The sequence below is a fragment of the Enoplosus armatus genome, chromosome 9, assembly GCF_043641665.1.
Source record: "Enoplosus armatus isolate fEnoArm2 chromosome 9, fEnoArm2.hap1, whole genome shotgun sequence".
Classification (NCBI taxonomy): Eukaryota; Metazoa; Chordata; class Actinopteri; order Centrarchiformes; family Enoplosidae; genus Enoplosus; species Enoplosus armatus.
In genome coordinates, this window is record NC_092188.1 from 17,778,852 (window position 1) to 17,796,763 (window position 17,912).

Below are 17,912 nucleotides of genomic sequence, written 5' to 3' on the forward strand. Positions count from 1 at the left end.
TATAATATGAAATATTACGTAAAAATAAATCAGTTTTCAGAACAGTTTCAATAACTTAAGAACAGGTTAAATAGATGGATGATTTGAGTACAGCCCCACATGACCAATATACTGAAAGGGACAATATGCGTTCTCAGACTAGTCAGCAATTTAAACTCTCATACTTAAAGAACATTTCTGTCATAAACAAATTCATTGCACACAACTTGATAATAAACCCTAATGTTGACTATATCTCTTGTGAAGAAAATGTACTCTATTGTTGTCAGAGAACCTGCACTGTAACAATAAAAGCCCTAGCATTCCCAATGGCACTCGAAAAACTGAAAAATGTTACTGCACTTCAGTAATTACATCCCTGGCCATATATTTTGTCAGTATGAGGTACCATCCAATTAAGATGTATAATTGACCATATAACTTTGAACAGTCTACAGCACCGACACCATTCAAAGAGAGGCAGTTTCTTTTCTACTTTCTCCTCTCGCACCCCACTGCTTGGAAAATAAGACTTAAGATTACACTGATCAACTCTCAGTTGAGAGGCTCCTCACCTCCGTAAGAGAAAAGAACTCATCATGGTGAACGCGAGACTGAGACAAAAACAAACAAACAAAAAAACGGTCTAGATCTGGGCTGTTTTGAAAAGAAAAAGTTTAAATTTTTCATTTGGCATTGTGAAGTAACCCCTCTATATTTATACTACAGAGCATAAAATACTCTATTTTATCTATATGCCAGAGGCTCTTTAATTCATAAAGCCAACACTCACAGAGTGTAAAGAACTACTTCTCTTCTCTCTACGAGAAGATCAAGAAAAGGTGTTGGACGTCCCCTTCCTCTCTCATTTATCTGTGAGATTTTGTATACGATCGAACTACCTGTTGCTGAAAGTGTGCTTTATGTTTCTGAGTAATTCTGTGTCTCTGTTGTATGTCATCAGAAACAGGGAAAATATAAATGTCTCTCTCTCTATATATATATATATATATATATATATATATATTCATGTTAAGCAAACAAGGAGAAGTTGTATTCTCCCGCTATGTGTTTATCTTTCTCTCATACTCCTTAGACATCAAACCATGGTGCAGATGGTGTTGAGATTGGGGTCAAAGCGGACAACTTTGCCCTCAGCAGCTTTTGTGTTTGTGTTGTACATCGGATTCTCAAAAGTGGCCTGTCCATTGTTGTTCTCGTGGACGGAGCAACCTGTGTACTGCGCTTTATCTGTTTTCCTAGGGGAAAAAAGGAAGTTGCATATTAGTTGAGAGACGGTATCCCAATTATCTCCCCTCCTTCAAATCCACAAAATGTGTTTTCATTATCTTGGTGTGGACAGCTGCAGTAGGTAAATGAGGCTGAATGGTAATTATTGTTGAAAAGATCAGACAGAGGAGCCCTGTGCCAGTTCACTGGTAACTAACATAATGAGTGCAAAATTTGCATGCCACAGGCTCTCTGTGTAGATACTGTTCTGAGAGGTAATCTGTTTAAATTAAGACAAAATCCACCCGTCTACAGGACATTAGGTATTATACTAAAGTTGTTCTCATTTAAAATGCCTGACGTATGCTGCTGTGTAATGTGGTTAGGATGGTAACACGTTGACTAATGTTGCATCATGCTTTGAAGCCTCTCACACGTAAGCTACTGTATCCAGTGAGGAACCTTCCTGCAGTAAAGCAGGCTGTGGAAGTGGGCCACAGTGTACTAACTACCTCATCTTGACATTTCCTTTGGCGGCGACTGTACAAACATCTACACAAATCTGGGTTTCTAAAACTTTTTCAACATCAGATCTGTGGTAAATAACTTTAAAACCTAACATGGGACACAAACATGACAACGTGCTATTTTCTTTCTCAAGTGGGAACCAAACGGATATATACTACAGTAGCTACTAAATTTGGGTTCCAAGGTACTAACTGGAAGACACCAGGACACACTACATACCGCTGTTTGTAGAGATAAAAACCCAGGCCTGCAAAAATGAGGGCAAAGAAAGGCACGAGGATAGCGACAGCAACAGAACTGCTGTTGGTGGAGCCGTTGGTTTCAGGGTCAGTGAGTGTAACATTCTCTCTCACGCTCAAACCTGGAAGAAAAACATTACATTCAGCTAAAGAATATGGAAAATAGTCTGTGTGAATATATGAATGAAGACCATTTACACTATTTACATTAACAAAATGACAAACACTGGAGAAACAAAATGGAATAATAGAAAGGTATGTATCATCTGCTGGTGACGATGATGAAGATGATAATGAAGAGGAAGATGATCACAATGATGACAAGTCGGAGACGCGGCAGCCGGTTGATAAAGACGACAGCCATAATGATCATACTGATAATGATCGCTGTGTCTGTGATAATCTTGTTGAAGACAATAATGAGATGATGACAACAGGAAGGTTGAGCACAAAGACATGAAGAACGATGATGTGGAAGGGAATAATCTACTCTGCGCTACATGACTGTGGCAATAGGTGGTTGACAGCCAGTGTTAGGGGTAACATGCTATAGCTTCATTGTTTGAGAAAGATTTAACTCAGATTTAAATTTTAGAAAGAAGCCGTTTGTATTTTAAAAATAAAGGATCTCACGGTGACGGTGCAGGATCTATTCACACTGAAGGAGAAAATATGGACAAGGCAAAGATGTTTTCATATCTGTCTCTGAAATCTGATCATATTTCCACATTTGTAACATTTTGTAATATAATCTAGATTTGCTTTGAAAGCAAAATTAAAGATCTCCTCCAGACATGTTTTAAGACACACACAAGATTTCTATGCTTTCCACAATTTTTTTTTTACCTTGTTAAAAACTCTTAAAATTGCATCTTTTCTGTCTCCCCCCCAAAATTCAGACTGATGACCACTGATGGACACAAGAAGTCTCCTCCTTCACTGAAAAATCCATTCTCAGTGTATTTGTGCAAAACGTTTTCACATTTTCACATCAAAATTGGCTACCAAGCTCGTATACATCTTAAACTCTTTAAGGTGAACACAGAGAAACGTTCTTCCCTCAGCAGATGAAGGTGAAAATAGCCTTCTAATGTCAAACTCTGCTCATGCAACACTCACTCACAATGAACAGAACACATGTTTGAGGGGAGCTGGGGTTAAAATATCATCTCTTCCTTTACTTTTATGAAAATGAAAGATGAGGAGGAGTGACCAATAGCATTGGGAAAATGGGAAAAGACACATACCAAGCCTCTGTAGTCCAAACTGTCCATAGTCTTTACCCTGTATGAAGCCTTGGAACACATAGCTGCCACCTTCTGGCTCAGCTGAAACCTAGTAGAAAAAAATGACACAGAGCTCAAAAACAGTACTTCAACATCATGAATAAAATCAGATTTTTCTTGGCACCAAAGAGAGTGTCGCGTCTATTGCACACCACATCAAAAACTACATATACGGCATTTAGCACGACAGTCAACACATTCTGTCATGCTACATTAAAAAATAACACCTTTGTTTTTTGAAACCCTGCTCTAGAAGCTGTGCAGAATGCTATCAATAGCTTAGGGGTGTGCAGTCACCTGTCACACCTTGTTATTAAGTGGACCTTGAAGTTTATTTTAGAAGAGGAACTTCAATCCCACCAACAAAAAACGCTCTGCAGTCATTCCATATCCCTCAGATGTCAGGTGTGTGTCTGAGCTTATTCAGCAAATTGTCAACGTGGGAACACTGAAATGGTTCATACACAGTGCCTGGTGCATTTGATGTACAGCCAATGTAAATATATGTAAACAAAAACAGTCAATAAGCCAGGAAATTGCTACACTGCTTGTTGTCACAGTTTCTTCTCATGAATTGTGATTTATTTTCTTTGCTGGCACAGTAAGTAGGATGAGAAAAAGCTAATAATGAGGAAACTTTGGCTTGATTCGGTCCAAGGAAGGCTTGGTTTTGGCTTCCAAGTAGTTACAGCCCCATTGCATGTAATATTCTATTTGTCCATCAGACTGAACAAAAAACAAATCAATAAATAGAATAAAATAAAAGACAGCCATAGCTCTTGGTTGTTTTCAAAGAAATCATTGGCCAGCTGCTTCAAATTCCTGCGTATACTCACAAATCCGTCCATTGCCCAGGTCTCATCAGTAATCCTGCTCAAGGAGCTGTGGGCCACTGCTCTCATCTGGTACAGCAAGAGCATTAACCGTGCCTCCTGGCGCTTGTACACTCCTGCATGGTAGAGGACAAGAGGCAATACGAGAAATTATGTGAATAAAGAGATGAGGCAATACGTGTGTGGGGGGAATGATAAAAGAAGAAAAAAGAAGCAGCAGCAAAGAGAAGTAAGGAGGAGAAAATAAAGGAAAGCAGAAGAGAAGGAGGGGAGGAGACGAGTGACTCTTGAGTGGGCAGTTAGTCAGTCAGCGCAGACTAATACATCCGTCTTTAGAGCCAATAGTTAATTTCCACTCTCATGCATGAGATCATTTGGTGATTGACTGATTGACATGAGGCACCCTCAAAATAAATGGAAGTGACACGCAGAGGTAGTGAGAGGAGGAGAGGGGAGGCGGAGGGGAGGAAGTAGAAGACAGATGATTTATAGATGACTCACCAGAGAGCAGAAACTCCATGCTACTGTCGGTTAAAGTTACATTGACTTTTCCCGTCGTGGCATTAAAGCTTGTGACTGTCAAAGTCATTGGCTGTTTCTGGCCTTTGTAATCGTACGAACCCTTCCAGACAAAATCAGGGGCAAAGATGTCGTCAGGAACTTCAGAAGAAAAGGAAGAAGAAAACTCCTTAAGTAATGCCACTAAAATAAAAGCACAAAAGAGCTGAAAAAATGCATAGGTATGAAAAAGTGTAAGCTGTCATTCCTATTAACCAGCAGTGTATCTTTTTAAGACACATCTAATCAATATTATGTTTTTAATGCAAGCTGAATACTTGCACCCACGCTGCAAAATGGTAATTAGATATGCAGTGGAATCAACATATCAAACAGCTGATAACAGTCTTTTCATTCAATTTGAATAATATCATGTTACTTATATGCTTTGACAATCTCAGTTAATGATAATGAAATACATTCTGAGAGAGATAACTCTGGACTCACTCTGTGAACTCAGCAGAACCTTTTTAATAGTTTTACACTGATAAAACTTTTTGTAGCACTTCTACAGCACAGTCATTGTCTACTGGTAATTATTTACCAGGGAATTATCAGTCAATTATCCTTGCAAAAAGGTGACTGCCTGTACTTAGCACCAGGAACTAAATAGTCTGAATGATTGCCTAGTATTTATTGGGTAGTTTTCAGTAATCGTTGACACAACAACAAGTTAATGTTTAAGAGGTGGAAAAGGGACTTTGAAGCCATGTAACATTATTTTGCAATTGACTGACTTTGCTAATAGTTAATTACCTTTTATGATATTGATTAAGCAAAAGTAAAATATCATTTTATGAGGGCTAAATACTGCCGGCACTTCCTGTCACAGTACAGTTTAACCTTCCTGGGTAAATGTGATTAGTTTAACTGGAAAGTTGGCTAAGAACAGCGAACCTCATTGGTCTTAAGGATATGGTTAACACTTGATGATACCATAGGAATATGTCTGACTTGTATGTTTGCATGTTTTACTGACTACCTTTACAGAAAAGAGTCTACAGCCATGCTAGCGGCTCTGTGAGGCCGTACTTTAGAGCTAAATGCTAACATGCTCACAATGACAATGCTAACATGCTGATGTTCAGCATGTAATGTTTATTATGTCTACCATCTTAGTTTAGCATGTTAACATGCCAATTAGCACTAAACAGAACACAGAGCTGAGGCTGATGGCAGTGTCATTAGTTTTACAGGTATTTGGTCATAAACCAAATTATTGGTTAAAAATAAATAAATAAACCAAAGTATTGGACTAATTAAAATTTTGACCTGATAATGGCGTAAGATGAAAAGTCAGAGGATCTCCAAGTGATCACACAATTCATCCTGTGTTTGTACAACATAGTGGACTGACCATCTCTAGTGTGGCTAAAAACAGTACATGGTCCATGTTGGTACTAATGGAAAAGATGAAACTTGCTCGAAAAGTTTTGGGGAAAATGTTGTACACAAACAGTACTAACAACTTGTAACTATTTGTTACTATCTATTCTATAATCTTAATATATATATATATTTCTTTATTGCATTAAAATGCTTTGCACTGACAGTCAAGATTAAGATACTTTTGAATACTCACATCATAAAAACAGAGTAATATGACTACCAGTTACATGCATATATTATGGTATAATCCGCAAGCAATTAACTTGGTGCACCAATATTTTCTAATTATAGACTAATTACATTGTATGTATAAAGTAGATATTGCACTTATTATGACGGGTTAATATTCTCTGGTACTAATTACATTTAATTATCTTTTTGTACCACATATGCAACTGCAAAAGAGGGGCAACAGAACATGTTATGAGCAAACGATACACACCAGGTTCTATGCTAATCATTTTCCTCTACTGTAAGAAATGCTGACTTTGAGGTACAGTACTAAGCCTACGGTGTATGAAGACAGTGAAACTTCTATGATTCTGATGAAGATATAAACAGATTTAACCACTGTATAATTCACTAAACCTGCTGTACAGGTACAGAGCTGCTGTTCACTGAGCAGAGGGCATGCAATGACACAAAGAACCTGTACTATCGAAGAAACTTTCCTAGCTGCTGTTAATTCTATCAACAGACAGATGCAGGACTGCTGAATTCTACCAGTTGAACAGCTTGTGAAATTCAAGACTCACCGTTTATTTTAGGGCTTGGTGTCCCTGGTACGGGTTTGACAGTTTTCTCATGTGATTTGGAACCGGCTGCAGAAGAACATAAATATGTATGTCACAAAGATGTAGTGATACACAGCAAGGCTTAACAGCTGGAGGACTTTGGAAAAGTAAATACTGCTCAGCTGTAACATGCCGACTGCATTACACTTTCCCTCACTTTGGAAAGATCTCTGGCGGCTCAGTTCTAACAAACATTTACAAATCAACACACTGCTGAAACTTAAAGTTAAAAAAAGAATCTTGACAGGCATATTGCAAATACTTGACAGTACACTGACACAGTGGGTTTCCTGAAAACATCACAGAAACCATAAAGGTTCATTATATTTGATTAGCATGTAATTTGACATAACTATCAGTGACCAGTAGTGCAAATGTCACATGGGGCGGATTTTGAAATATACCTCTAAACCCCCCCCCCCCACCCCCCCACCCTCCATCTTTATGCATGTGCGCAATCCTCCTCTTCAACATTTTAACTTTTATTCCCCCTCTCCTCCCTGCCATCTTCTTCATCATCTGCACTCACAGACCTCCGCCGACCACGTACCTCTGCAGACAGGCACTTTGCCAGTCCAGCTGCTGTCAGAGCGGCAGACACGGTGCTCTGAACCCCCAGAGAGGAAATAACCTAGCTGACAGGTGTACACCAGGGTGTAACCGTAGGAGGGCAGGTCCAGACCCACAACATCAGCGTTGGCGGGGCTCCGCGGCTGCTTGCAGGAGTGAGCTGGAGAGCAAGGAGAAGGCAGACACATTAGTCCACACACATACAAATGGAGCCAGATATACACATTCATGCACGCACGCACACACACACCCACCCACAGTGTAACTGAGTCCAAGGAGATATTAGGGGGTCATATTGATACTTTAATATGTCGAGTTTCCTTTTGTATATGAAGATGGACATCAGAGATACACTGCTTAGTTTTAGACAGAGTCAACCTGCAAAATGAAGAGATCTTAAATCATGTCAAAACAATAACTGTGTGAATTGTTACAAGTCATTTACCCAAAGCTTTGAATTGCAAAACACAAGGTATCTTGTGTTATAATGCTGTGCCAGTGCAACAGAAAGGTCTGGCTGAACTATTGCTGAATGATATCATTATCGTTCAGCAATAGTTGGAAAAAACATTCAGAGTTGTTTTTGTATTTCTTGAACAAATCAAAACTTTCAAGGGTGGAACCAAACTAGACTAAGCTCACCGGTGTCCTTGCAAAACAGCGATGAAGTGAATGTTATTGTAAATCTTGTCAGAGTGTTTTCCATCATGAGGATACGCATATAGGTTGCAAGGTCACAGACACTTATGGACACTGGAAGGAAGCAGAATGCCGAATTAAATAATTGGGAAACAGTAGGCTTATAGGTGCCAGAAAAGAGCATGAGCTCACTGGAAACCAACAAACAAACACTAAAATATAAGAAGAGAATTATTTTGAATGTAATTCAGGTTTGACTTCCTTGACTTTGACTTTCTTAGCTAAATGATTCTGTCTCAAAAAACAGGGAGCTAGTGACATGCTGACTGAGGATAGTGTTGAAGAGCTTAGTTTACAAGCTTTTGCTGAATCAGAATCTAGGGACAAAAGCTATTGCTGTGATGCCAAAACGTTGGCCTCTTATAGACCATATTAAATATTTCCATTCTCTCATGAGTGGGTTGAGTATACTTAGTTTAATTTTTCACATCAACAAACTCAAAAAAAAAAATATTTAAAAAATTTATTTAAAATTATTAAATTATGCAAATCACCCCACACCACCAAAACACTGAGGGGTTGAACATTCAGGCTCTGAGGTGTCAACAATAATGTGAAAATAGCAAAACAATTTTGCAGCTTGTGAGTGAAAGAATATGTTGCCAGCTGTCAAATGGGAGACAGCTGCAAGTGAGTCACAGTACCAAATCGGTCCTTCATGGCGTCTTAATGACATTAGTGGCAATAGGGTATGGAAGGGATGCCAGAGTGAAACCCAGTTTCAGGGCTTTATGAAAGACACGGAGACTGCAGGAGATTCCTCTTGTTGGATATTACTCATGCTGGTGTTTGATCCGGTAATATTATATGTGTGTATGCAGGTCTGAAGACTTAATGCTCTAGAGTGTAAAACAGGTGTGTCAAGATGAAAGTTGTGTGCCGAAATCCAGCAGGACACCATTTCTGTTATTACTATTATTCATCTTATACTCAGTTACACAGGGGCTATTACAATTTAGTGTACATAAAGACAAGACCAACTGTATTATTCACCTGTATGTGCCACCCAGAGCATTTTTAGTGAGTTGATAAATCTGCCTTGAGAATATACACTGTAAGAATGAAGAAAAACTGCCTCATATTGTAAGTTGTAGATATAAGACCTAAATAAATAAATAAATAGACAGATGGATAAATAATTAAATAAACTCCCTTCTCGCTTCCTGAGCACAAGTCTATGTAACCCATTTAAAATGACAAACTGTCAGCACATGTCCAGAGTGGTTGTAGAGTTTGTAGACCATGAATACTGAAGATACTTACAAGGCCGATGAATTGTTGTATCAAAGACATGTCATATCCCTCATCAAGTTCTGCTGACAACGTCATGTTTATTTACACTTCAAACAGCACAGCGGGCGTTACTCCTGAGATTACATGAGGCCTCAAAAGACACTTTTACTTTTTCAATAACACAGCAGCATGTAATGTTCTTCAGTTCAAAGTTGGTATCTCTGATAGAGACAGAGTGCATTAGTTAGCGACACAGAGAGACAGAGACAGATCGAGGCAGACACAGAGACAGCCCTCCTGATGGATTTCTGTTTGAGCCAAGGAGTTTGGCCAGCTACAGATGGCAACAGCAGGTCACGGTCATGAGGACAAAGTAAACTTTTGAATTGGCGTTTTTCTTATAGCTGTTTTTTTGTTTTACAGTCTTGTTAGCATGCCTAGCTGTACAAAACAACAAATTCTTAAAAATTCACAGCCACTGGTCAGAGGCTGGCATGCATGTTCAGTTTTGTCTGCTAAGTAAATGTTGAGACTATTGCTGGTTTGTACTTAAGGTGCACTTCCTGAACTTGTTAAAATGCTCAATTAAACCTCAAAACTTCACTGCCAATGCTTTGGAACTCAACACTATTCACTGTTGAGTTTCAAAACACCAAAGTGAGCTGGAAAGAAATTTGGGGTGTGTACCTATAAGCAAAGATATTAATCGGATAAAAAGGTAATGTGATTAAGATCCAATGATATTAAACTCTGACTTGTGTCCATTGCAACGATTACATCTACTGTGTTGATAATCCATCCAAGTTTCTGCTTTTGCCTGCAGTACAAGATTTGTTGGATTCACTTTTAAATCCATTTAAGTGGCTTCACAGTAACAGAAGACCATTTAATCATAGAGAAAGGTATTTTAGAGGATTTATGACTGCTTTGACCGAGGGTCAACACAGAGTGTTGGACCAATACAAAAGCACTCATACTCAAGTACATATACATTACAGCAGTTTTTCCCAAATGCATTATGGGCCAGACAGCCCTCTGGGTCTGTTTGTCCACCTTTAGGGCTGTACAAGTGAAAAATGAATTAAAAAAATAATGTAATACATCCACTGACTCCAAAAGAATTCGTAGTTTTATTTTAAAGCAGAAATACGCAGTTTTTGCATCCAATGTAATGTAATCATTATAAGCAGTCATAGTTATACTGTTTATGAATGCACTATTCAATGACACATTATGCAACTTTACAAATTTATGCTTATTTATGCTTCCCATGCTAAATGCCAGAGTAACATAATGTTACATGGTTTATGTGCAGACCTGTAAAATAATAATGGCTTCTTTTTTGCACAAATAATGATATACTCATACACCAGACTAGCAAATTTAAAGTTAGCAAGGTCTTTTAATAAAACAAAGCCTGCGGTACGATACGAATGTAGAACATCTACTGGATGTTTCTACCACTCGTCTCTTAATGAGCTTATGTGCTTAACTTAACCTATGTTTATGTAACATTAAGGAAACATTTCCTCAGTCACAAATTTGATACATTTGAGAATTTATTCATAAAAGTATGGTTTGCTAGAATCTCACGACCGTCAGAGATACATTTTTCCGATTTTAACTCCAGTGGTAACAATGACAAGGCGAGGGCAGAGGAAAATTACATTTTTCAAGCCACCACAGGCAATGGACGGGAGCCAGAGAGCAGCTCCTGAAATGCTGCAACATCAGCAGATACAGACAAACCTGGCTAAGAGACTGCACCTGCTGAACTGAGTGAGTCAGGAAAGTTAAAAGCCTCAAAACATGATGCCTCTGAATGAAATCCTGACTGGTTGTCACACTGCCATTTCAGTGGGTGGCTTTACAACATTGTGGTTAAACAGAAAGGGTCTAAACTATGTTATGTTCTTCACTGTGAGAGTAAATGTAACTGCTGGGATGCCTTGTATACAAATCCAAAAAGCTTGAAGAGAGGAGCCTCCCAGAGACCATTCACTGGGGTTCAATGTACCACTTACAGTATAAGGACACGAACAGTGACCATATAAAATCCACTGTAAACTACGCACTGGCATCTCAAATTTCTTTTGATTTAGTACACTTCTTCACTATGAGAAATCTAAAATGTTTTCTAAGTTATAAATGTAGTTGGTTGACAAATTGATAAAGTTCTGTAAAATTATCAACTACATGTTGGGGATGTTATGTGCAGATGAATTCATTGCTGTTTTCCCAAGGTGGCTTGATGTTTATGTCCATGTTGAGTTTATGTTAACATACATCCTTTCTTATCAGTTCATGGACAATGTGGCATCCATTGACCCTAACTCTACAAATCTAATTATCATATTTGAGCATGTAGCAAGTTAAATATTAACCATTGTCAATCAGGAGTACAGACTGGAATTGCCAAGCAATTGACCCCTGACCTCAGCTTGTGTCTGGTGCTCAGCAGTAGCATGCTAAGATGCTGCTGATAAAGTGACTCATATTAAGACCTTTCAGACAGCAGCGGCAGAATCTTCACATGTATTTCCATAATAATGAAAGTTACATTATTATGCATTGGCTTTCCTCAGAGGAGAGTCAAGACAACTGGTTGTCGACAACTAGAAAGTGACTTGGAATTTCAAATTTTATCTTCTTGTTTCGTGGTTTATCTTCCATTTCTGTTGAATTATCATGTGTATTGGTATTTTCCTGTTTCCTTAGAAGCTCCAAGACAAAGTATGTCTCTCACAGGACCATGTTATCTCAACCTTTTAAAGATTTTGACAGCAGTGCATGCAGCTCTTGTGAGGAGACTGTGTATGATCCACTTTGTATCAGTCATCTATCTGCATGCAGATACTCCTCCTCACCTGACACAGCTGTCAAAACCTTTCCAGAGAGAATGTCAATTCTCTGGTTATAATGGAAATTGTAAGTGCCAGTTTGAGGAATTTTCTGAAACTTTAAACTATAATTGTGTTGACTTAAACTTATTCTGACTCCTCTTTTATTTTAAGGGACCTGTCACCGTGCTGCCAATAAATGCCATTAAGGAGCTAGGGGATGAGCACCCTCCTGCATCATTCGTTAGTGAGCGGGGAAGACGGGGTCAACAGTTTGAAGATACAGATGCAGCAGGAAACTCTGAGGAGCTGTCGGCTGACAGAAGTCTAAATAGGTTTTCTTTGGATTACTTTCTGCTGTCAGGTGTTGAAATGAACATTTTAGAAAATATTAATTTGAAAATAAACTGCATGAATGACAATAAGAATTACAGTGAATATTTTGTTGATGTATTCTGTTGTAAAATGTTGTCTATAACTGTATACATTATTGCTCTACATATTATAGAATATATATATACACAGCATTTTAAAAAGTATTTGAATAAATGTGTTTATTAAATAAATGTGTTTGCACACTATCACATGCATGCACCTCCTTTGTTTCAATGAAGGGAGACAGCAGCCTCCAAAATGACCATTAAGTTGAATCAACACTTCTCTAAAACAGTTAACAAAAATGGAACATGATAGCCATCATGAAATTAGGATTTAATGCAGTGATCTTGTATTAGACTGCATTAGTTTCAGCTAGGTGTAGCTAATAAACTGGCAATCGAGTGTACTGCACAGTAAAAAGACAGCATGCCCATATTCAAGGATTCACAGTCCCTTTAAAACTTCTCCTCCTCCCACTAAAACACGCACACAGACACACACATAAACCCGTGCTGCAGAGTAGATCAGGCAGAGAATGATGGGTAGGTATTATAATGTTTCTCCTCCTCAGCACTCCGGCAAATTCGAGGGGGTCTTGGGGTCGTTATGAAATCAAGATTACACAATATAATTTGAATCCCCTTATCATCACATGGCTCAAGTGTTTACACTGTAAGTGCATAGTAAAACGCAGTAAGATTTAAAGTGGGAATATTTCCACAAAAAATGCTGTAGGTGAAAGGGATTCCACTGAAATACTGGATTACATCACAAGTCTGAAAAACACTTGGCTCGGCAAAGTGGCTGGGCTCAATTGCACAGCCCTAGTTTGGTGTTGGTGGACAGTTCAGGTAGTTCAAACACAACGACAGTAATCACGGTCAACACCTCACTCTCAGAATAACTGGGATGGCAAGTTGATTAAGGCAAAAGCTGCAATCTACTGAGAGGTCAAAGGTTATGGCAGGATTGAGCGAACGAGAGAAGTGGGGTGGGGGTGGGGTGGGGGGGGGGGCGTCTGAGTTGCCAGCAATGCCGATAAACAGTGACAAGATGCCAGAAGGGGAAGTGAAAAACAAAGACAGGGAGAGTGATATAAAGACATAGTGAGAGAGCATGAGAAACAAGCACTTACGGATACAGGTAGGCTGGATGCCGGTCCAGGTGAGATCTGGCAAACAGAGCCGTGTGGTGGAGCCCTGCAGTAGGTGTCCCTGTTGGCACTGGAAGTCTACTCTGCTGCCCACCTGGCCACAAACAGACAGCACACAAAGTGTGAGTCAATACACTGATGCAAATGCCAATATGCTCCCAGCATCAAATCTAAAGAGCTTGGAAAAAATACTGCTCACTTAAGTTTTTTCCCTTTTTTAATGATTATCTGTAGTGTGTGGAGGCAGATGGAGACTATTCCTAGAGGCGATGGCCCATGTTTGTGTTCTCAACTGATGCACAGACATTAGAAAGTGAGGGAGATTACTTTCTGGTAAAAATATAGAGCCAAACTGTTTTCAGTTAACTTAATAAATGACTTTTATTTTCAGCCACCATCGCAGTCGACTGTTTAAAGACAGCATCGACTCAAAACTTTCTCATTCGGTGGTGTCAAGATATTGGTAAAGTTGTTCAGTAATGCAGAAAAACGCAAGACTACAGCCATTACAAGCAGTGATCCAAATAATAAGCTGCTTCTGCTTTCATTTGGGACAAATTTCATATCAGATATTCAGCTGAATGTTGTGGAGAAATTGTTTGTACTTAACTTGTAAGTGACACTCTAAAAGCAACAGGGAGGAAATAAAATGAAATACACAAGCTGAAAGCATCTCAAGGGAGCCACTGAGCACACACCAATGGCCATGATATCAATTTTTCTTTACTATGATGCATTTTAGCATCGCTCATTTTACACAAACACGTTTAAAATGCATAGAGTGCACATTATTATAGATCTAGATATTGCACCATGTCTTTACAAAGTCACAGTGGTAGAGAAATACGGTTGCTTTTCTTGTGTGCAACCACCTGGGATGGATACATGCACGCATCACTGCTTCATCCTTGCAGCCACATAAAATCACCCAAAGGTATGATGATTCCACCTGGAACATCCATTGGAAACTGCCCATTTGAAAGAGGACTAAGTGCAGTTAATGCAGGAGAGCTGCAAGCTTTGAATGGTACTTTGATTTGGTGCTTCTTGTTCACACTCATCTACTTCAGCCTGGCTGCTTCAAATATTGATCACATAGAGATTTGTTGTAGAGCTGAATTCAGAAAGTGAAGTTTATCACAGTATATAGTAGAGTACTGTATAGTCCATACAAAATCAAATATGTTGTGCTAGTTGAGTACCCAACGTATATTTTTATGTTACATACCTGTTAAATAAACCTGTCTCCAACTAGGAATATTATTTTTCTCATTTGCTGCTACAAATTCACCTCAGAGATAACTAACACCACCTGTATATAAAATGTATCCATTGCATTTGCTCATTTTACCTTAAAGCCTGTTGTGTAATTCATGAAGCCATGCTCAGGTGTCCCTGGATTTTCACACGTGGTTCTCGTGGGCTCTGGAACAAGAAATCATTGTCACGATGAGCAGAGGAATTACAGGGGAACAAAAATGAGAATATGACAGAGGGGCAATCATTGACAATGACAATGCAATTTCTCTCTGGTGTACCATGTACTAGAGGACAATTACTGAAGTGGCGGAGTAACACAAGCAGATCACCCTGCCATCTTTAGCCTCTTTGACGATGAATTCCTTGGCTTTTAAAAGTCTCAGGAATATGGACTTCTGAGACGTTTAATCATTGCTTAGACTATTATTAAGACACATCCATTTGGTAAAACATTTCTTCAGCACTTAATATTTCCAGCAACACTAAGCTGCAAATATAAAGCATCGTCCCTGAGGTAATAATATAGATAAGGTATTTCATTTTAGTGATTTAGTTTTACAGCAGTGCCAGATGGCAACGCACTGATTCTAGTTCTAGTTCAACTGTGTTGTGTTATTTATGTTAGCCGCTTCAAGAGAATCAACAGATAATGATCATTTGGAAGATCATTATCTGTTGTGAAATCAAGTGCTCTGTATTTTTCTTTAATTTTTGATGGTACCTGGCAGACGTCTTGTATATTTGATTTCACTACCTTTGTTATTTTACTCTACGGATCAAAACGCTCATCTCTTGCATGTAGAAGAGTCAAATCCTGGAATATCATCATTTAGTTATCAATAATGTAAATTGTATGGCAAATCACCACAATATACAGTTGAACACAATAATTACAGTCTAAAAGGCAATTATTTTGCAGATTAATTGAATCAACATACAGACTTATATTCAGTACCTATACATCGAGGCTGAGATCCGCTCCAGGTGCCGTCCTCCTGGCACATGCGTGCTGTTGATCCCACCAGCACATGGGGGGCATTGCAGCTAAACGTCACCTCGGACTTGAAGATGAAACTGCGTCCTTCTCTCCGTCCTTTGGCAGGCGTACCAGTGTCTCCACAGAACTTGGCTGCAGAGGCAGAAATGTGGAATATTGCTGATGTGATAAGCTGAGGGCCAACAAAATCCAACACAGATGTTACGCATTTTCCTGCGTAGTATTTGTGCAGTGTAGCACACTGCGCTGTTACACCTTCCCCCCAGTTCACGACAGTGTTGATGCCCTATTGTTCTGCCCCATTTTTACAATTCAAACATTCCTCTCTTTTTAACCCCATTACACATAAGGAATACTGCAGCAGCTAGTCAATTAAATGCAGCATATTCAGCATTTAATTCAGAAATAATGAGCTATGTGGGCTGCTGCTGCACCCATACAAGATCAGACCATGATGAGGAGTGCCTACAGTGGTTTCCACTGCTGCTGTTTTCCATGGGCTTTTTATCATGTCAAATTTATTTGAGTACCTGTAAAAATTATTGTCATTCTATATGATTTGGAAAGTCTTCATGGACTGAATTATTCAAATTGCATTGCCATTATGGTTGTTGCACAAATTCCTTTTGTATGTGGGCAGATGCATTGACGTCCTTGTCTCAGGATGAATTGCTCCGTCTGAACATTTTATTGTTTCCAACAATCAACCTTGCTGGTGAGTAGTTACAGTAGGTATGTGAGTGTTCATCTTGGCAGCAAAGAGGGAGTGAGGGGGGTCATGGCACTCAATTTTAGATCAAAATAATTAGCAAGTGAAATATGAATTTCTCTGACAGGGCCTTGAGGTTAACACAACTGGAACCATCTGCTACCGCTGTTTCTCTTCAAGCCTCTTGTATGATATTGGCTTTTTAATGGGACTCCAGCCACAGCCTCAGCAGATGAAGCCCGTTGGCTCCTTCAAATTATTGCCTATAGTCATCTAATCAAATTGACTGGAATAATTTGAACTGAGTGGGTTTGATGGGGAGAGAAGTCAGCCATTTTACAGTCTGTCAGTGTATCTTTCTATCCATCTTTACTGTATATGTACACATCCATCAATCCACTATAACCATACTGATCAGTAAATGTTACTTGTTAGCTATAGGAGGTTCAGAATTGCGCAGTGTGTGAGAGAGAAGAGGCGAGGACGAGAGTCACAGCTTTCAGTCATGCAGCCGGAGCACTGTGGGATCAAGCCAATAATAAGGCAGGCTGCTTCTCCAGACCTGACATGTGCTGCTGCGTGGAGGTCTGGAGACAGAGATAAGTTCTTGCTTGCTCTCCTCCTAGAAGTCAGGAACCAACAGGGGCTTCCCACAGCCAATCCCTGACACAATAGATATCTAGTAAGGAGATTAGAATCCAGCCCATGCAAGAATAAAGCCATTACTGCAAATACTGTTATCTCAGAAACAAATCCTCGTATTCAGAGACATCTCTTCTCATAGAAAATGTGTTTGCCTATAATATAGGTCCCACCTGAAAACCATGCACTGTGAGTTTCAACCCCCTAGCACCCAATAGTTTGACCGTGTTTGATATGACAACAAATAAAGATGCAAATGTCTGGCTGGATCTGAAAACGATTCTTGTCACTTTTCAAATGACATTGCAAGACTTAGTATTCAGATGGCATTTTTTTGGAGGGTTGACAATGCAGGCCAAACAGGTGACATGCACATCAGTCATAAGCTTCAAGCTGCAGGGAAATAATGTACTGTTTTATGGATATATAAGAGAAATGGCCCCAGGCCAAACCAAGCTCAGCATATTTAATGTGCCTGTGTGTGTATAGGTGGATGAGTGAGAGAGAAAGAGGGAAAGAGAGAGAGACTAGTCAAACTTTTTCTCACTATCTCTCTCACAGCCTCTCTCCTTCCTTGATGAATTATCAATGCTTT

The 17,912-nt window shown here is 39.2% G+C and overlaps 1 protein-coding gene across 1 annotated transcript in view; it reads right to left on the reverse strand.

Annotated features, from left to right (window-relative positions):
• Positions 1-1,078: 1,078 nt before the first annotated feature.
• The window catches only part of LOC139289917 (CUB and sushi domain-containing protein 3-like), a 201,014-nt gene continuing 184,180 nt past the window's right edge, over positions 1,079-17,912 (reverse strand). The window contains exons 62-71 of the mRNA XM_070911585.1: positions 15,925-16,098; positions 15,061-15,134; positions 13,692-13,803; positions 7,387-7,566; positions 6,798-6,863; positions 4,597-4,755; positions 4,099-4,211; positions 3,224-3,311; positions 1,957-2,098; positions 1,079-1,238 (exon numbers count right to left, since the gene is read on the reverse strand). Of these exons, the coding sequence (XP_070767686.1) occupies positions 1,079-1,238; positions 1,957-2,098; positions 3,224-3,311; positions 4,099-4,211; positions 4,597-4,755; positions 6,798-6,863; positions 7,387-7,566; positions 13,692-13,803; positions 15,061-15,134; positions 15,925-16,098 (1,268 nt within the window). The remainder of the gene's footprint in view (positions 1,239-1,956; positions 2,099-3,223; positions 3,312-4,098; positions 4,212-4,596; positions 4,756-6,797; positions 6,864-7,386; positions 7,567-13,691; positions 13,804-15,060; positions 15,135-15,924; positions 16,099-17,912) is intronic.